This window comes from Dicentrarchus labrax, unplaced genomic scaffold (assembly GCF_905237075.1).
Source record: "Dicentrarchus labrax unplaced genomic scaffold, dlabrax2021, whole genome shotgun sequence".
Lineage (NCBI taxonomy): Eukaryota > Metazoa > Chordata > Actinopteri > Moronidae > Dicentrarchus > Dicentrarchus labrax.
This window is the reverse complement of record NW_026136715.1, coordinates 6,007,860-6,028,557: the sequence shown is the minus strand read 5'-3', so window position 1 is coordinate 6,028,557 and position 20,698 is coordinate 6,007,860. Positions and strand designations below refer to the sequence as shown.

The following is a 20,698-nucleotide window of genomic DNA, read 5'->3' as shown; positions in this document are numbered from 1 at the left end:
GTCTGACCTGGTGAAACATCTGTGTGAACTGCTGGGCGTGCAGAAAACACGAACCAGCCCATATCATCCTCAGTGTGACGGCATGATTGAGAGATTCAACAGGACACTTATTGATCAGTTAGCCAAGACACTTCTTCAACAGCCTGGTGAATGGGATGACTACCTCAACCAAGTTGCTTTGACTTACAATACCAACCCTCACTCTACAACAGGTTTCACACTATTCTTCCTCTCACATGGTCATGAAGCCAGGATGCCTGCCAACATGCTGTTACCTAACAACACACCATCATCTTCATCTACTACAGGTTCTCCTGCTGACTATGTTGCACAATTGACGCAGAAACGTCAGTCCGCTTTCAGTTCTGCTGCATAGAACAGATTGTTGCCCACAATCAGCAAAAACAACAGTATGACAAGAGTGTTAAACACACTCCCTATGTTCCTGGAGACCTTGTCTGGTTAAATGACCCCACCACAGCAAAAACTCGCTCCTCACTGGAAAGGCCCCTTTGAAGTATTACAGTGCCTTGGATCTGATGTGGATTCTCCTGGGGTGACGTACAGGATTCACTACCTCCTGGATCAGTGTGATAAGTCCCAGATTGTCCACTACAACTGTCTCAGACCCTACCATGCTCCTGTGCCAGATCGTGGACATAAGACACCTACTTGTGACTCTTTGCAGTCTCAACTCCCTCGTTTGACTGCATTGTCAGGTGCTTTGCCCTTTAAACCTTCAAAGTTGACAGCCACAAAGAGCTACAACTTATCTGGCCACAGCAGTACTCCCTCATTAGCCCCTCCTACTGGGCATCCACGACCCCGACCACAGCCCCAATCCCACTCCCCCCTGACTCAGTCTTGGTCTGCCCCCCCCCTCTGGCCGAGTACGGCAGTTTGACACTGTCCCCTCTTCCACTCCTCAAGGTTCTGGTTCCTCGCTACGCCCTGGGAGAAGTCCAGTTAGACCTCCCAGATACCTTAGAGACTATATTCTGAAGTGAAACTGTTGCTTTATTGTTGTTGTTTACAGATACTTGTTTATTTACTTGTTTGCTTATTTATTTTATGAGAAACAGGGACTTTGTTTGTGGGAGGGGGAGGAAATGTAAGGTTTAGAAGTGGAGTTAATTCATATTTGAAAGTTGTAAGGCTCAGAAGTTAATATAATTTATATTTGAGTTAATTTACTAAAAATGTATGCACAGAGCATCACTGTATGTCCCTGTAAAATGAATACACAATGTTATTAGCCTAAAATATTTTCAATATTTCTTCACTTTTCATTTCATATTTGTTTTTTACAGACTCATGATTACCTAAATGATTGCAATGCACTTCTGCACCCATAATAAACTGTCTTAGATCATAATAAATCACAAGTGAGTGGATATGGGTGTGTGAATCCAAACAGAAGTGACTGGGAATCCACATGTTAAATGGAATGTGGCAGGTAAACGGTACAAGCAAGCAGGTTTTGATTAGGGTTTAGGTTAAAGTTCAAGCTCAGGTGGCTAGAAAGCGAAGGCCTCTGGCATCCGACTGGGGAATGGATGCTAGAGTAAAAGCTGACAGGGTGACTGGAAAATGAGAAACAGGTCAGCAGGTGGATTCGGGTGACTGGTGGGACAGTCTAAGGGCATCTGGTGGTCGGATGGACAATGCAGGGGCCTGGGGAAGTGGGAATGTGGCTGAAGGGAGGGACAGAGGGGCAGAATGGGCAAAACAGGACGGAGGCTGCATGTTGTGACATAGTCAAGTCTTGAGCAAAGTCCAATACCGGTAGTAAAGTCAGACCATGTTGTGCTTACTGACATCCAAATAATTAATTATTAAGCTCCAATTGTCTAATTTGGCTGGTGTTTTTAAGAATTATTACCTTTTTTTAATCTAAAAGTTCTGGGGATCAGTGGAAATGCCACTTTTCACATTATAGTTTAATAATTAACTATAATAAGTAATCATTATATATTATTTTCCCTGGGAGGGATAATAGAAATATTTCATCAGGCTGATACGTAATGAGGCCATTGATACTTTAAAATGATGTCACATTTCTTTACAGTTTTAATTATTCATGGTGTCCAACATACTGCCACTATTACCTACATGTTCCCTTTGTTTTAAACCCAATATTCTTTTGCAGTAGTGGAAGAAGTATTCAGATCACTTACTGATGTACGTATTCCTCAAAATGTACCAAAGTATCAAAAGTAACAGTACTTGTTGCGCAGTAAAATGGTCCCTCTCATTGTTTTACTATTATTCTGAATGTTATTGGATCAATATTACTGCTGCATTATAATGTGTGTGTTGCATTTTACTGATGTTTAAGGCTGAGCTTATTTTAACTACTTTCTATTCTGTTGGGTAGAAATACGTGAATTTTCTCATCCTTCAATTTATCGTAGACATTCAAAATCAACATCAACATCTGCAGATACCCGGTTTCCACTGGACAGAAAAGGTACAAAAATTGTAATCTAAAAAAGTAAGCTGTCAGGCAAATTAAGAGGTGTAAAAAGTACAATATTTTCCACTGAGATGTAATGAGGTGGAAGTATAAAGTTGCATAAAATGGAAATATTCAAGTATGGTACAAGTACCTCAAATTTGTAGTCTCCTTGAGTAGATGGATGCAGTTCCACTGTTCTATTGCTAAGTTAATAAATGACTTCATGTTACCGGATGATCGAATTAACTAGGAGGTGAAACTGCTGTTACAGTTACACATACATTTTATATCAGTATATTAGTTAGCCATGAATGAAGAACAACACATTTTAGTGTAACATGCAAATGTTTTCCTATAAGTTGATTAAGTGTCAATCTCAGAACTGTATCTATATGTAAAGGGGTTCCAGTAAAAGTTATTTCATTGGTGAACTAAAGAAATTTCTAGCACTGTGGGCTGACCTCCTTCTGTCTTTAAAGGTACAAGGTGCACCTTCAGTCCCTGTTTGCTAATTCAGTTCATTAAACAGATTCACATGAGCACAGATACCACACTTAGACACTCTTCTAAGCCTCAGTGTCACATGACCTGATGTTTGCAGTAAAAACATTAACCCTTGTTTGGCTTGTATTAACCACAAGGCTGAATGCTATCTTGTTATCTGTTGATATTCAGGTGTAATTCAATAACAATTCTGCTCACTGAAGTTTTGATCTGTAAATTTACTCATGGATATGCATCATCCAACTCTAATTGTAATGAACTCACAGACATCCTATTTCTAAGGAAGTGGCCCTCTTATCCACAGATGTATGAAGACTGAAATAAACAGGGTTAGAAGGGTTACTTTAAAAATTTAATCGGATACAATTTCTAATTAAATGTTAAAAAAGGTAGTCAGTAACCTAATCCAAGTATCACAATATTAAAGTAATGTAACTTGATTGCATTCTGTTACTTTTGGATTACCTCAACAACAAGTATGTAAATAAAAACAAGAGAAAAGAAATATCAATAAGTAGTATGGATGCAAATGTATTTAAGACAACAGAACAATGTTATCTGTGAAAAGAAAATGGAAAGATTTTTAGCATCAAACATGTGTCATCTGCTCAGTGTATTTTTAAAGAAAACCTGATGTATATTAAAATTGTAAGCCTGCTAAATAATCCCCATTTTTGCTAAATGTAACTGTAATCTGATTACGTTTTTTTATGTAACTGCAATGAATAACTGTTTTCTGTTTTTTTGTATCTGGATTACGGTACTCAGTTACATGTAATCCGTTACTCCCCAAGTCTGGAAATAATTATACAGTATACATTAACAAATGCTAAATATGATGTTAGCTGATGATTTAACATATTGTCTTAACAGTTACTAAATGTCCTGCACCAACAGTAAATCCCCTAAAAAAGTGTTGACCACTGATCGTTTACAACAGAGCAGAAATCCAGTGGGCATGTAAAGCGGATCTTGTAGTCTTCACAGTGTTTTCCACCGGGCTGCTCAGCATTCACACAGGAAAAGCCACGAGTAGCGTCATATCTGCAACATATATAATAAGTAAACTATTAAAGGGGCACTCCACTCATTTTTTACACATGAATGTAAATTCACTTGCCATAAGTAGATAACATCTCAGTCTGAAAATCCATGGGTGGAGCACATATTTAAAAGAATAGTTTGACATTTTGGGAAATACAACAGACATACTCCATGTCTGTACAGTCAATATGAAGCTACTGCCAATAGCAGGTTAGCTTAGCTTAGCATAAAGACTGGGACAAACAGCTAGCCTCTGACAAAAGCTAAACTGGGTTTATGTATTCACACTCAGTCTCGTTGCCTGTCCTATAACTTACACTTGAAAGACATCACCAGTCTTGTGTGCAGGGACGCCAGACACTGTCATGGCTTCAATGGCCACAGGCTGGGAGCAGACCTGACTGGGATATATCAGCTGCACCCGGAGGAGGGTCTCATAGTCCCCCTGCCCTGTGGGATTGTCCATGTCGAACCAGCGTGTCCTACAACCTGCCAGTGAAAAACATTAAACAAAATAGGCATATGGAGACATTGACATCAGATTCAGATGTTTTAATTGGGTTTTACAGGTTGTGATATTTGTTTTTGTTTTTATCATTTTATACATCTATAAGGCTCATATGTTTGTTCTTGCTGTAATCCGCATTTTTCTTTTATGTTTTCTCAAAAATCAACACCTTTATAAAATAAAATCACAAGACTAGTTGTAGGAAAATGAGTCCTACCTGTATGAAAACTTACCCTGACAGAAATCTGAAGGACAGGTCAGTATCACTTGATAATCCTCACATTGTTTACTCCTCTGTTCTTTATTGATGCATGCAAAGCCAAAAGTAACATCATAGCTGGAATATAATAAAGAGCAGAATTAAACACTTATTATGAAAGGTTGTTTGAATGAAAAAAAGCCACATCGTACCTCTATATCTAATAACAACTTCACATGCTTACGACAGGTAGGTGTCTCCAGTGCGTAGGGCAGATAGTCCACTTGCTGTCTTGGCCTCAATGCTGATCGGGTTTCTACAGACTTGACCCGGGAAAGTTGTCAGTAACCGAAGTATGGACTCCACATCACCCTCCTCTGACGGGTTATCACTGTTCAGCCACTGAGTTCGACACTGCTCTGACACTGAGTGGAAATTACAAATGGATACATGTTTGTTAAAACTGTATTTCAGCAAAAGCAAGAATGTGTTTTGTTAGGGACTGTATGAAAATTATTGGGAAGGAGGGTATTGTTTTTGTCTTACTTTTTTGAGTGGAACATTTTTACTTTCTTATTTAGATTTTATTTCAGCCTTGGACTAGTATGTTATTACATTCCGGTGGTAGAAGAAGTACTCAGATCTTTTACTTACTTAACTACTTCAGTAGAAGTATACAAGTATTAGCATCACAATATACTTAAAGCACCAAAAGTAAAAGTACTCATTATGCAGAATATATAATATTTATAATAAACATTTTTGGAGGACCTACACAGTACCTTCACAGAACTCTTTTGGACAGGTAAATCTGACTCTGTAATCTTCACAAGTCCGGCTTCCCTGATCTGCATTTACACAGGCAAACCCATAGGTGGCATCATAACTGCAACAGAGAGGAGAAGAAGGTGATGAGTGAAGCCGCTCGCCCCTCCCATTAATTCTATTTGTTTTAATTTTGACTGATGTTGTCACTCACTTTAGAAAAGTATCGGAGGTGTTGGAGGCAGGCTCTCCAGAGATGGTCTGGACCTCAATGGCTATTGGCTCAGGGCAGAGTTCTCTCGGGTATATGTTTAGGAAGTCACTGAGGACCTCATAGTCTCCATTTCCTGTTGGGTCATCATGATCAAACCAGCGCGTCCTACACTCTATAAATAAAGAGGAATCAAAGAAACCTGATTTGCCTGCATGTTAATATGTATTGTTAATAAAAAGGGAGCTCAGCCCTACATATTACTCCTTGAAATAATACTGTATATTTTTTTGTTGTACCACATACCTGAGCAGAACTGTCCCGTGCAGGTGAACTTGACCTGATAATCGTCACACTGTCTCCATTTCTGTTCTGTGTTAAGGCACAAAAGGCCCTCTGATGCACTGTAGCTGCAAAATACAATCATTCCATCCTAATATTACACTTGGCTTGAGTTCATTTTCAAAAGTAATTCATGTTAGTGTGTATTGATTCCCTTTGGAGGGACATCACTGAAACTTAATGGTGGGCCGCAGGTCAAAAGTAAACACCTACTCTATTGTATTGTTAAGATGCAAAATGACACTAGGATCCGAAGTTCCTGTAATATCCTAACTTCCTGCACAAAGTGTCACTCTGCTCACCATGCTCAGATCTTGAAAAAATATTATTAATTAAGGATTCTACATTTTTAAAGAACACTTTACCTTGTGCAAAAACACAACAGCTATTGATATTTAAAACATTTAAAAATTGCTAGAAACATCTGCATCATCTAACCATATGGCTTTTTGGCCTACAGGCCCCACTTTTGCCAGCCCTGCTAAAAAATGTTAAATTTTTTATGAACCTAAACAAGTATTTATGGCCAGTGCAAAATATTTGCACCTGTTTTGTCCTTGTCGAGTTGTTTTGGAATATACTAATATCACCCAATATCTTAACAACAGTACAACATTGTTGTGAAGACTACAACAACTCAAATTGTGTTTTAGGAACATACAAGTGTAAATATCTGAGAGACAAATAAAGTCTAATTATTTTAAGAAATACATTAAAAGCATGTAAAACAGTCTGTAAATTAGATTTTTAGATCTAAAACATGATTAAATGTTTTGTTCGATATTAATAAAAAGAGGGAAAGAAAGAGTTCTTGACTCTGACTTTTGCACCATATCATAAATCCTCAATCACATCTCCCTGACATCAAATCAGTAGTGGAAACGTTAAGACTTTACGTGTGGAAGGTGTTCCTGGTGTACTGCGACTTGACTCCAGCAACCGTCTGAGCCTCCATGTCTACTGGGTTGGAGCAGATCTTCGTCCAGTGCTTCCTTCTCAAGTCACTCAAGAGCTCTGAGTCCCCATATGTGGAAGGATCCCCTTCATCCAACCAGGCTGTCTTACAGGCTGTGAGAGGGAAAGGTTAGATCTCAGCAATCTGCTGGGCATTAATGCTTAATTTCTCAATTGATTCAGGCAAACAATAATACAGGGCTTACTTTCCAACGCAGTGGCAAAAATCTGAAGGTCTGATGGAACAAGATCAGTCTTTGATCAGTTATCGTTTAGTTTTCTATTTCTGATAAATTATTGTGTGCATGGCAAGAATAAATTAATGAATCGTTAATTATATTACCTGATACTAGAAGACACCAAATTACAAAGCTCTAAAATAAAGTTCAAAGAGAAGACAAATAAATCACTATTATGAAATACCTTAATGAAATACACAACTTTAATCAGTTGGAAATAAAGTCAGAGTACCTGAAAGATCAACATGGTTTTCTAACTAGTGATCTTAAGGAGAGAAAATATTTTTTAAAAATCCAGTGAAGTGAAAATAAAATGTCCTTTGGATGTTATTCAGAGTTGGTCTCATGTGAAGAAGAATCTGTTAAAATCCAACCAAAAGGGTTGGGCAGCCTGTTGTATGTCAATCTCTCTGTATTCCTGCTCCTCCCACAGAGGTTGAGCCTAATATTATTTTTCAGTAACATGTAACCCTCTATGTTATGTGTTGTTGTGTGGCTTATCAGTGTATTGTTAGTGTTGTATAATGTCATTTTCTTCCATAATGGATATTCTGTTTAAATGCAAAATGATTGTTGATTTTTATTCATAGAAATGGTGGCATTGTGTCTCTGCCTCCTAAATGCATCAAAAAAATGTATATCTTAACAAAAACATATCTTGCTTTTAAATATCTCTATCACCAGGATACCAAAGTAAATAAAAACCTACAGCATGTCCTATAAACTTTATTTTACACAAAATCTATAAAAAGGGTTACACAGGGTAATTGTTTCTCATTCTTTGCTATTATACATAAAAGCATCTGTTTATTTATTAATTAATATACATTCATTCTTGGTTTTTGAACCAAATCAATGTAGATTTTGTTTTACTGGGTGAAAGGTTTACTGTCTTTAAACAATATACTTAGTTACTCTCTTTTTTCATGAAGCTTCTGACTTGTTCCCGATGCTGAGCATTGAGCCAACATAACAAATCCTCCAGATCAGCAGTGTGTAAATGAACAAATGATGCACACTTGTGTAAGTCACTCCAGTTTGAGGGCAGGGGGATTTCATCACAATCCTTGAGGCTTGGAAAGAAAGAGCAACTTGATCACACTCTTCCTATGTGAGCTTGACAACCATGTTTGCAAATATCTATAAGTATCTGTTAGGCCACCTAATGGATTCAGTACTGTGTGTGCTGAAGGGATTAATATAGAACCTATGAACTAAAGAAAACAAAACAAAGTAAAATGATGATGATTTTAACTTGTTTCCGTTGTCTGATAGCAAACTTGAAGACTTGTGTCTCCCTGCCATTCAATTGAAAAGGTCAGAGAGTCACCGCCCAGAGTGTGTCTTTCTTATGCTTTAGGCAGGTAAACTGTACCTGCACAGTGCGGACGAAAGCTAATCTGTTGAATGTGACTATTGAGTTTCCATAGACAACAACTCAGGTGTTGACCAAATAACCCCAGGCCCTGCTGTTAAATGTCAGTGAAAGAAAAGTATATAATAGCCAGGATTGGTGTAGAATAACTGTTATATGCATGATGCAGCACATCCAGAGGCTAGAAAATTATTATTTTATTAAGTGACCACAGGATTTCATTGTGATGTGATAAAAGGTCTAATGGAATTTCTTGGAATGGAGACTAAATGATTCAAGTGTCAATATTATGTTCACATTGTGTTTATTTTCAATTATGTTCCAAATGTTGGCCACATTTCGAATGGGATCTCATTTCTACTGTGAATGAATTTTAGGATCACAGCTCAGACAATGACACACAGCTGGACATGAGGGACTGTGCATACAGTAATTCAGCTGTGTTGAAGAAAGGAGGTCAGGGAGATGATTTTAATTCAGTGCGTCAGGTTTCCTAAACACTACTAACGGGCCTTAACTGAGTTTCCCTTTACTTATTTAGTGATTTTACTCTAGAGATGCTTGAAAAGTCTGCATTGTGTTTTATTATCTGGGCTTTAATAAATAGCTCATGGTGGCTTAAAGGCATACTCTGGAGATTTAGGGCACAATAGGTTAGTGACCTTTAAAGATTCAAATTAACAAAAGAATTGTCAAAATCAAAGCAGTAGAAAACAACACTTTTAATCCCTAATATGTGTTAAGCTCCAAAAACACTTCATCCTAGACTTCTCATAATGGAATTTAAAAACAGCACAGCCCACTTTGTAGCATGAAGCTAATTCTTGTTGGCTTATTGCACTCATTAAGCTAAATATATAAGTTGTTGGCACAGAGAAAAGAAAATCCTACAAACCCATGACATGACATGACAACAGGACACGTTTACCTTGATTCTACAGATCTCAGTTGAGGAGGCACAGAGCCTGAGAACTACTTCCCAACCACATAATAAACACAAACAAAAAAAAAACATCCACTTGGAGAAAAAAAAAAATCTCAGAAGTACTTTAATAATTAAAAAATATACATCTTAAATAATTTTTTTTTTAAAGTAAAAGATGGGTATGAAACAAAACTCTACATAAAGCCTGCAGGCAGAAGGTAATCGTTAGGAGACTCTTAATGAAAGACACTTAAACCTGCCGCAGGTAGCAAAGTGGAAAGCGTTCGGGTTTCAGTTCCACGATACTCAAAATAACTTTCAGTCAGAAGGAACAGAGACAGCAAAGAAAAATGTCTGTCGGCACTAACTTGAGGAAGGTTCAGAACGCTGTGAGTGCACCGTTCCCCACCTGTCTTATGCCCTAAAGAATGGGCGTTGTCACAGCCTGATTGGCCAAGAGGGGAATGCACCAAGCTGCTCTCAGTCATTGTTGAGGAGGCAACCCTGTGCGACAGGTGATCTGAATACGCCTCCAATCAACCCAGAAGACTTTTGACATTCAGCTAAAATGATTTGAAAGAAATGTGTACGAAAGAATGAGGGACTGCTACAGTTGATACTGTAATTTGTGTCATGCAGAAGCCTCTCCGGGCTCAGTCCCTGCTGCCCATAATCAGTTTGTAGGCTACTTCTCGACATTTTCTGCCTCATATCTTCCAAGAATTATCAACAAAATCAAGATTAGCTGTTTCTGTGTAGGTTAACACCATGTACATAAAAGGTCAGATTCAGTTCTACCCAAATGCTATTTAATCTAAGCCTTTCCACCCCAAACCACACTACTGTAAACTTGAACATGTACATCTAGAAGAGAGTATGTAAACCATATGCTAGAGTACTACCTCAAACTCAAAGAAGCCAATATGTGTGAAAAAAAGTATTTAATAGGCCACTTGATCAAAAGAGTAAACACAACCATATGCCAAGTATAGTTAACCTTTCTCTTTTAAGGCAACAATACTGATGCTTTCCATATCTCGATGAAAAGATTAATTACAAGTACAGTATACGCCTACGCATACTTCTTGTATAGTTGTCAGTATAAGCCAAGTGTACTTATAATTTTATTAAAAGTAAACTGAAAGCATACTCTTCTTATTTTTCTTATTTTATCTGTATCTAATAATGTCTTAAAGGTGAATAATTTATTTTGTAATGTAATCATCAAGAAATGTGTGAAATGAGTCAGACTAATAGTGTACACACTGTGTGAGAGTGATGATTTATTTATCATTTCTAACTAAGCAAATGAGAAAGACACTACAAGCGTAAGAAGGCCTCACCTTTTTGAAGGCTAGCAGATGCGTGAGGCATGTACAATATCTGGGGTTCATTGTTTATAACACAAGTAACCCTCTCGTACATGACGAACATAATGGGCACGAAAGCTGAGCCGCTCCAAACCCACCTCTGTCTTGTCATCCTCTGACAGACGATTAGTCCTCATGTTTCTGTAGGTCCAGGTAACCCTCTGCAGCCCTGAAGGGGTCCCTCTCTTCAGGGTACATAACTGCACCCCGTTGTGACTGACATTGTTCCATTTGCTTCAGGATGTCAAAAGTAATTCATGAATTGTTTGATTCTATTCTACATAACGTTTGCACTGTATTACGAGCAGCTGCAGACAACTATATTTCTAAAACCTTGGAAGAGTGAAATGAATCACTTGTACAATATGTCCATAATGTACATTGATGTAGGACACTTGTACTTTATGTATCTATGCATCACCAAGGTCATTTTTTTGCTTTTTGCCTTTACTGAGTAGGACAGCTGAAGATCAACTGGAAAGGGTGAGAGAGGAATGACACGCAGCAAAGGGCCACAGGTCAGATTTGAACCCAGAGCTGCTGCAGCAATGACTCAGCTTGGTACATGGGGCGCAACCAGGTGAGCTATCAAGGCGCCCCTTGCCAAGGAAAACAAAATACAATAGACTGTGTAAGAAGAGAGTACTGTACCCATGGGACAGGTGTATTTTAGAAACCTGATTTGGGTGTAACCTTAACAAGAGAACATTAGGTCTTGACTTTCTTAATAGGCGGTGTAATCAGCCTCTGTTCAGGGACCCAGTTTAAGGCTTACCTGTACAATGGATTATTTTGGAACAATGAAGTGATTGGGTGCAAAAATACTGCACCTAGAGAGAAACCTCCCAGCACAGAGCAAACCACAGCAACACAGAGGTAATAAAAATAAAACTCACAAGATTACAAATAGCACATGAATTTTGTTTTTAATTAAGAAACACCAAGGGCAAGGGGAGCGTCTTTTCAACACTGGAAATGGATTGTCAGGTCGCCCTGACGGGGACAATATTCCATCTGGTACAATTTCATTTCTTTAACCGAGTTATCTGCTTTTTTCTGCCATTCAGAAGTGAAACAGTAAAATGTTTAAAACATTTGAAAATAAAAATTTCCATCATTACTAAAAAGTGCAGCTTTCATATTTTGCAATTGCCTAAAAACAACCAAAAAGCAGTTTCTTGACAACTTTGCATTGGGCGTGAGTGTACAGTGTATATATGGAAATCCAGTTTAAGAGCAGAACATCATTCTCTGCTTCAGTGTCCTAAACCTGGACCACAGCAGTGGCTCTTTTCAGTCCACATGTTCATATTTGAACAAACATGATGACACCTTTCTGTGTAGATAAATAATTTATTTGTTGCATTTGGAGTCTAAGACTTTTTTCATCAAGTGAATAATAAGACCAGTTTCCAACCATTTGATCAGGCAGTTCCAGTCAGGTACTTAACCCTTCATGGAACTACAGTGGGGATTTCTGAAGAACTTACCGGGGGGCCGTATTCAAACTCTAACAAGAGGGGAAAAACAAGGGGATGTGGGAGGCAATACACAATAACCAGAGGAAAGAAAATAGCAAGCTTCTGTGATTGCTCTAAAACAGCAGAATCAAGCCTTGAAACAAAAGCGATGGAAAAGAGGAAAAGAAAAACAAAAAACATAAAATAAATAAAAATGAAGCAACTCTAAGAGAAAGGATAGTGCTCATTTTTAGGATATTAATACAAATATTTTAAGCTTACAAAAATGAGAAAAAGGTTTGTGAACCCCAAAGTGATCGTGCCGTTGTGATTTTGTGGTGTGGTTGACTAAAGGTTGGCGAGCATGCTTTATTAGAGCTACACTACTGGTCACAGCACCTGCAGGAGGTTTCCACTGCATTCCCACATGACCAAACACTATCCCAACTGTGTCCTACTGCTGTTTGATGAATCTCCCTCTGCAGAGAAAACAACCCACAGAACCACAGAGCCTTCAGAGTTTTATAGCTTACTGAATTGTCACTAAAGCTACCAAACCTGAAAATTAAGCAACATCTTGAGGCAGTTCTGGGTTGATCCTCCTGAGGATATGGATAATGACACACACACACACACACACACTGACACACACACACACCTGACTCCACACTGGGGCTTAAAGTAGAGTGACCTATGAGAAATGGAAGGGGCTGGGACATATGTAACCAACACATTTACTAGCATACACACTCATTCTTAATTGATATAGATATCTACCTGACTGGCAGATAGTGTAACACATAAAACAATATCTTCAACAACCACACATAAAAAATTACACCCTTTTCAATTCACTGTTTTTTGAGATCTACTCAATCAAATAAGGCTGTGGAGGCAACAAATCATGCCATATTCTTATAAAATCAACCTCAAATGTCATGCATATCCACAAATGTGACACTAGTGTATACTGTTTTAGATTCATCTAAGAACCAAATTACTAAAAGACACCTCTACGTGTGACTGACAGGAAACCGTACGACTATGTGCTGCATCTTCATGTCTGACATTAGCACCAAGGTTTCTTTCTTTTTCATTAAAAAGAAATACAGACACAGAAGACACAACAGTGCTGTGAATGACTTGCAAAGAAAAAAACGTGACAATTCCGGTTATTAATTTGTATTTGACGACCTGAGTTGTGTACTGAAGCTGCATGTGACCGTGATCGTGTGCGCTCCTCTCCCAACAACAAAACTGTAAGCATGCTCGCGCAAAAAAAAAAAAAAACAACAAAAAAAGGTTCCTCTACAGAAGTGAAGAAAGAAGGCCTAAACATCTTCAAGTATTAATACAGTTAGGCCTATAAAAAGCCCTGGACACACAGTATTAGAACCCAGAATAAGCTCTAGGAAAGTTGAAGAGCAGTTATGGTTAGTTTGCATGTTTTCCCCCACAAATATAATATATATATATTCATATGTATATAAATAAAAATTCAGTGCTGTAAAAACATGTCCAACTCCATAGGATCTGACCCATCGTAGAAGGCCTAATAGTTTTACTCTTACTCTTCTCATGGCTAAAACTACTGCTGGAAGTATGTAAACTGTACTGGTTCTCCTGTGTTAATAGTCCTTCATTGAGAATACAACACTGAGGAAGAGAAGACTTGTTAATATCATTTTTTCTCTTTTTTGGTTTTACTGCACACAGAGAAACATATCCTGTCATGTCATCTTTTTTTGTTTTTGTTTTTGGTAGCAGCAAAGCACCAAGTTTGTGTCAGCCTCTTTGTGTGTAAGTCTCTCTGTGTGAGTCTGCTGTGTGTATGACATCACTCCATAGTCTCTGTGTGTGTACGCGTGTGTCTGTGTATGTGTGTTCGTGTATGTGTGTTGCGATCTATGAAGAGCACGGCTGCACGTTGATGCCGCGGGCTGCGTGGGCTTGCAGGTCGATGGCCTGAGCTGGCTGCTGTCCCGGCCGAGCGTTCATCAGTGTCAGGTTCCTCACGCAGCCTGTCATTCCCGATGAAAACTTCCCTCCTGTCATAGCAGCCATGTCTGGGGCTCCACCTGTCACATGAGAACACACACAAAAAATTGTGTCTGTTAACTATATGACTGAGATTATACAGTGATTCTACAGCAGTGTGTAGCAGTAGTTAGTAACGCTAGCTGTTGTTTAGTGTGTTTTAGCCCTGGACCCTGTCACAGCTATGGACAGACATAGACACACCCATCTAACAATTATCATACAAGATAAATGATTAAATGTGTCCCAAGACCAAAAATAGCCAAAACAAAGACACATGAAAACGAAGGAGCTTAAAAATAAAATTAACTAATGAAAGATTAAATATAGGAGTAAAAAAAAAAAAATTGGTTTCATTTTAACTTTAAACACTTCAAAAATAAAGATAATAAAGTTTTGTTTTTAGTAACTGTTAAAGGAAAATTATTAAGCTAATAATAATAATTATAATATATGATGATTTAAACAATATTATTATTCACTGGTGACGGTTATATATCTAACTTGTCAGTGATGGGGCTCCATACTTTCAGTTCACTCACCCAGGTATATACTGCCTTTGGTGTTGACCATGAGGCTTCCGCCTTTAGACTGTCCATGTAGCGCGGCTCCTCCATCGATCTGGATGTACCCATGTTTTCCAGTCCTGCAAGAAAATAGGAAAATAATGAAATGAACACAACTCAATATCAAGCACTGAACAGACAAATCTGAAAATTGCAGATAATGTTGATAATATCAATCATACCTGACTGCTGTGATCTTATGCCATCTACCATCGTTGATGGGCTTCCGGGACAAGATCTGTGCCTCTCCGCTGCCCAGCTGGTAACTGGATAACACACAAAGCATCAGTATTACTACAACATTAATATGAGCTGAAAATAATCCTACTCATCCAGATTTCAGCAGAACTACGGGGTTACAGGCCTGAGTCACCTGAAAACAAGGCGTCCATTCTGTAGACCGAGACTAATGAAGTCCTTGCCTTTGCCGTGTTCTCCGTGCTCCTGGAAATAAATATGTTTAGTCAGCAAGGGAAGGAGAGGTTGTGAGACTGAATATGGTGAACCACTGACCAGCTGCAGTCATTTTCCGCACCAAGAGTCATAATAGCAAACATGAGGCAATGCATACAGATTGATCCCAGTATTTGAATAAGTTTGACATAAAACCTTCCATGCGAAATAATATTAACAGATGCCATCATGCACAATGTGCAATACAGATATTTTCAATTTCAAATCACATGATTCTCCTGAAATATCTCATTATTGTTCTACTATACATACATATGGAAAACACACATTATGAAACATGCCAAATAAACAAGGAGTGTCTTGTGTTTGAGTGGATACCTTTTTACTAGCATGCACCTTTCGCAAATTGCGTGCGCCATTGGTCTCCTGAAGAAAATGGAGTTGGAGTTAGAGAAGCAACATGCATTTATTTAGTGGTGTCAGACAGAGCCGTGCTCACAGCCAACATGCCTAGCAATGTTACAGCCTCTGTGGCTCGAGTATGAATTAGAATTGTGATGACGATGCTGCTCAATAAAATACAGTATTGTGTCAGTGATGTATTACTGTTGACATGCAAGTCCAAAACTCACTGACTGTTATGAGAACATTAATGAGTGTCACGTCTTTACAGATGAGGTAATGGTGATGATTAAGAGTGCTGAAATGCAGTAGCAAAGTTAGGGTGTGGATGAAAAAAGTGGACGGGAAGGTTTGGATTATATGGTTTGGTCCTACAGATGAGTCCAGGACCAGGACTCACCACTCCCTGCCACAAGATCAGGCCCTCAGAGGAGCCAGTGTTGATCTCCAGTTCGATGGTCTCTGGTGAATCATGGGCACTAAAACATAAAAAATAACAATAATTTTTCTCTTGATGCATGTTACATCAACTCCTAATAATAATAATAATAATCTGTGAGAGTAAAACAGTGTAGAAAAGTAAACTACACTGACCTTCTTGGGAAAATGGATTTAGGAAGGCCAATGTATCCATCATTGTGGAAATGAGCTGCATACTGATACGGTGAATCTACAAAACATACAGAAAATACAAATCAAGACGACATTTGGATAATAGTGAGGTTGTTGTGAAGTTTGATCCTCACTGTTATGGTGCCCTCCAGTGGCGAAAGCATGGAAGAAAACCCTGCTAAGACTTGGTTAGATACAACAGTTGTAGTCAAAGAGATATTCTTTAAGTGAGATTGAATCACTTAGCAACGTATTTTATTTGTTGGTGGGTGTGTAAAGCTTAAAGACTATATAACTTTTAAAAGAAGAAATAACACATTCTTCCTCTTACCAATGAAAAGTTGAATTTATAAGCAATAAAACGCACTCATGCTCAGTTTAATACTCTCAGGGAATTGTCTGCTACAGCCTGACTTACTTAGATAGATATTGCAATATTACTGAATTAGTTTGTTGACTTTATTACTCTTTTTTGTGCTACTGTGTCATTATGTCTAAGCATGTCAGAGAGATTTAATCGTATCTGGCATGCTGTTCATAAATTTAATAAATCTGATTTGTTAACTTCTTGTTTTACTTCTGTCATTTTGTAACATGCTAAAATATAGCATAAAAGTAAGTAAAAGAAGATCTCAGTAATGTCAGTTACAATGCAATACCAGTAAGGTTTGTTAGCATTAGCTAATAGAAGCTATATCAGACAAAGTACGTTTATAGCAAAACCCCTGTGTCTAGAAATGAGCAATTTAACGTTGAATTATTGTGGATTTTATGATTGAATTCACCTTTACAATTGTAACAGGAAGATAATGTTATTTATTCTTTTAAAAGCTACATAGTCCCACTTTAAACACATATGAAACAAAATATCACAATCCTAAATTTGATTATATGCCCAAAATCAATATGCAAATACTGCAATTTCGAAAACAACAAAAATCTGACCGAACCAGGCTCCATGATGCAAACTCATTTGACAGTCAACACATGAGAAAGTTATTTGCCATTCCTCACACGCTATACCATGTCTGACCTTTCACAGAGATCAAACTGAACGCACCATGCGTCCATGCAGGAATACCACATTAAAATATGCTTGAAATACATCTCAACTCACCCAAACACACTGTGCTTTCAACAGACAGTTGAAGTTGTTAGTAACAGCGCAAATGTGTGTAGCAGATTTAATGTTCTGACTCAGACAGTTTCAGAGAGAAAGACATGTATTTTCATGTATTTTCTTGTTTTACAGACAAGCATTGTTGAGGTAGACGGAAACATGATTTTATGTTGTGAGTAGCCATCTTACAGGCATAGACATGATGATAAGGAAAAACAAGAACAAGGGGAATTCCACATTTCATTTGGGTCCGAAAACAGGGAGCACAAATTAGTTGATCTCCCGGCTACAGTCTACCACCCTATTACCTTTTGATGTAGATGCAGAATTCCCCTCTCCCAACTTTCCAATGGGGATAAGAGCCTCAGTTGCCAGTTGAGTACAGACGCATGTTTGGTTTGTGTTTATGTGCGAACATGTGTTAGGCAATAGACAGTTCGGGTTGAGCTTAGAAGGAACGTGGGGCCCCTCGAGCTCAGACGGGCCCCTGTTAGTCACGGTCGTGTCAGGCAGACTTAATATTGAGATACTGTACCATTTGCCTCGCTAGCTTCCAAATTCCACTGGGCCTCGAGCAAGCTGGTGACATGGCCTGTGTGTGCAGGATATAGCCATGAGAGTGCAGGGGTAAGACATACGTAATCACTTAGGGTTGACCCTCCCAGCATGCACTGCAGGGGAGTCAACTGTCTGATGTTAGAGGGGCTTCATACTGTGGAGAATGTGAGTCATATGGACTCATTTCTGGCTGTTTGTCTAGTCTTTCTACTTTAATGACGAATATCTTTGTCTATAGGATGCATGTGTATGCAGGAAGTGATAGGCGCTGTAGGGGGTCAAATGCTTTGGGGATTTGGAGAACTGTTTTCAAGATAATATTGTATATTAAAGACAATAGAACAACACAATTAAACAATTTTCCCTCACATTTTGTTCTTTTTTATGGCTTTGATTTCAATACAACGTTTGGTATACATGTTTGTGTAGCTAGTCAATACTTACTTTCTTCACAGTTCAGACCCGTGTGGCCAGGCGTACACACACACTTGCCGTCGACACAGCTGCCGCCATTCTGGCATTGAAGGTTGCTCTGGCACACGTCTTTCACCACCTCACAACGCTCACCTGCAGGGTCACATACCAGGCATGGGTCAGGGGTGAAAGGTCGATGGTCAAGTTCATACCAAAGACAGGGTGAGTTCAAAGGACCAGGGGAAAATAGATGGAGAAAAGTAATAGATATAGAAAGTGAAGTGAAAAATGGGCAGAAAACAGAAATGCGGTGCAGATTAGGCACCAGAATCCAGAGCTGTGTTACATTATTTAGAAGACTTCAAGCACTTTCGCCACTAACCTTCAAATCCGTCCTTACAGAGGCACTGGTACTCATATTCAGCACTCGACATGCAGTGACCACCATTCAGGCAGGGCCGGCGGTCACAGGGACTGTTGTCCACACACTTGCGGATAGATCTGAATTCTGTAAAGCTGTAGGACAGATCCACCTTCTTGTTGTTGATGGAAACCTAAGCAGGCAGTGCAGACAAGTTTAAGCCACCACATACAGAAAAATGTTTGTGAACTTTTGTTTTATTTCCTTTCTTAGAGATCTCACCTCTCCTATACATCCCTCAAACATTTCGCTGACATTGGCAGGCTTAGGCAGAATCTCCATGTTGGGGACTCCTCCCAGGTACATATGGGTGTGGATATTGAGGCCCTGGGCTTTTCCTGGAGACATCTTTCTCTCCACTGGGCCTTGGTCCACCTTCAGGTGGCCGGATCTCTTGTTTCGCTCGGCCACAACTCTGTGCCACTGGCCCAGAGAGACTGGCTCTGAACTCAGAAGGATTGCCTGGCCTGAAAATAAACATGGATGAAGTGGGGGGTTTGAATCCTCTTTCAGTCAGCTCCTTCAACTCTTTAACTGCATTAAAAATCTTTACAATTTATTATAAAATTATAACTTATAAGACACATACAGTACAGTAAGGACAAATACATTCCTTTCTGAAATTTTTATAGCTTTGTGTTGATAATTTACCTGTGCCCAGTTCATATCTGAACTCTACATGTCCTTCCACCATGGAGATGGCGACAAAGTCCTCCACCTTCATTTTCTTCCCTCCACAGAAGAACATCAAGCCATCTCTTTCCAGGGGTTTGAACTCTAGTTCAACACGCAGGTCATCATGGATGTTGGTCAGTGGAGGATAGGCTATGTATGATTCCTCACCATCAAACAGTGGAGTGGTCACCAATTCCCCTGGTGAAAGTGAAGTAAAATGGATATTTCATTACACATGAAACCTATCTATACCAGCATTGTATATATTCCTAAAAATACTTAATGTCTTAATGGGAGATGAGATTAATTTCCTGTCTTACCATCCATGCATTTGTTTCCAGACTTGCCAAGATGGCAGCGACAGTCATAGCCAAGGCCATTTGCGCGGTTGATGCAAGTGGCGTCTGGTCCGCAGGCCTCTGTGGGAGTTCAGATCACAAACAGAGACATAAAACACTTATTTTACAATTTTTATTTGTATTATTTACTAGTATAACACTGCACTCTTAAATGTGCACAGTGACAGAGTTGATAGCAGTATCCAGGTACTATGATACACACTATATATATTTGTGTGGTCAGGTGGAGATCGTACCTGAGTGACAGTGCAGGGATGAATGGTGCTGGCAGTTGCTGCCTGTGAATCCTCTGGGGCAGCTGCACTTATACAAGCTGGCATCTGAGTCCTCACACCTCCCTTCATTCTGAATGATGACATGTCAGAAAATATGTATCAATTATGGGATTAAACACAAGACCAATACCACAAATACATCAAGTGGATGGATGTAGCGGACCTGGCATGGCTGGTCTTTGCAGGTGGGACAGTTTGTGACACCAGTAGAGCTGCGGTCCAGGTCTTTGAAGATGACTTCATCACCTTGGATAACCAGCTGACGGATACAGCCTGCATACAAGAAATGTCAAACAAGGATGAGTCTTGACGCCAAGAACATCTTTTCTCTCCATCGTATATTTCCTGTCAAGGTCTAAACAGAGATGTCTTACCAACAAAACCAGTCTTAATGCCAGCAGTTTTGGCGAGGACTGTGAAGTTGGGATAACCACCCACATGCAGCTCCTCATTCAGATCCAGGCCCTGGAACTTGCCCTGAGAAGAGAAAA

The 20,698-nt window shown here is 39.0% G+C and overlaps 2 protein-coding genes across 15 annotated transcripts in view; both read right to left on the bottom strand.

Moving 5' to 3' along the window:
- Nucleotides 1-3,292: 3,292 nt before the first annotated feature.
- Nucleotides 3,293-9,874, bottom strand: si:dkey-205h13.2 (uncharacterized). 3 transcript variants are annotated; one of them, XM_051425046.1, is made up of 11 exons: nt 9,528-9,874; nt 7,329-7,359; nt 7,192-7,221; nt 6,928-7,099; nt 5,996-6,099; nt 5,693-5,864; nt 5,496-5,599; nt 4,958-5,138; nt 4,748-4,851; nt 4,324-4,495; nt 3,293-4,006 (listed from the first exon to the last, which is right to left on the bottom strand). In XM_051425046.1, the coding sequence occupies exons 1-11, from the start codon at nt 9,612-9,614 to the stop codon at nt 3,868-3,870; spliced, it is 1,296 nt and encodes a 431-aa protein (XP_051281006.1). In that variant the 5' UTR covers nt 9,615-9,874; the 3' UTR covers nt 3,293-3,867. The 3 variants fall into 3 exon arrangements, with proteins under 3 accessions (XP_051281006.1, XP_051281007.1, XP_051281008.1); XM_051425047.1 differs by lacking the exon at nt 9,528-9,874 and adding an exon at nt 7,457-8,091; XM_051425048.1 differs by lacking the exons at nt 7,192-7,221; nt 7,329-7,359 and having other exon boundaries at nt 9,528-9,604.
- Nucleotides 9,875-11,801: 1,927 nt separating this feature from the next.
- hspg2 (heparan sulfate proteoglycan 2) overlaps nt 11,802-20,698 on the bottom strand; it is an 89,892-nt gene continuing 80,995 nt past the window's right edge. For 9 of the 12 annotated variants that reach the window (XM_051424161.1, XM_051424162.1, XM_051424167.1 and 6 more), the window contains 16 exons: nt 20,582-20,684; nt 20,371-20,480; nt 20,169-20,277; nt 19,894-19,992; nt 19,550-19,771; nt 19,121-19,365; nt 18,860-19,031; nt 18,508-18,630; nt 18,041-18,097; nt 16,368-16,443; nt 16,174-16,252; nt 15,750-15,797; nt 15,331-15,401; nt 15,140-15,223; nt 14,934-15,037; nt 11,802-14,432 (listed from right to left, as the gene is read on the bottom strand). In XM_051424161.1, coding sequence (XP_051280121.1) covers nt 14,260-14,432; nt 14,934-15,037; nt 15,140-15,223; nt 15,331-15,401; nt 15,750-15,797; nt 16,174-16,252; nt 16,368-16,443; nt 18,041-18,097; nt 18,508-18,630; nt 18,860-19,031; nt 19,121-19,365; nt 19,550-19,771; nt 19,894-19,992; nt 20,169-20,277; nt 20,371-20,480; nt 20,582-20,684 — 1,875 coding nt within the window. In that variant the 3' untranslated portion in view covers nt 11,802-14,259. The remainder of the gene's footprint in view (nt 14,433-14,933; nt 15,038-15,139; nt 15,224-15,330; nt 15,402-15,749; nt 15,798-16,173; nt 16,253-16,367; nt 16,444-18,040; nt 18,098-18,507; nt 18,631-18,859; nt 19,032-19,120; nt 19,366-19,549; nt 19,772-19,893; nt 19,993-20,168; nt 20,278-20,370; nt 20,481-20,581; nt 20,685-20,698) is intronic. The other 3 variants (XM_051424164.1, XM_051424172.1, XM_051424165.1) reach the window with 2 other exon arrangements.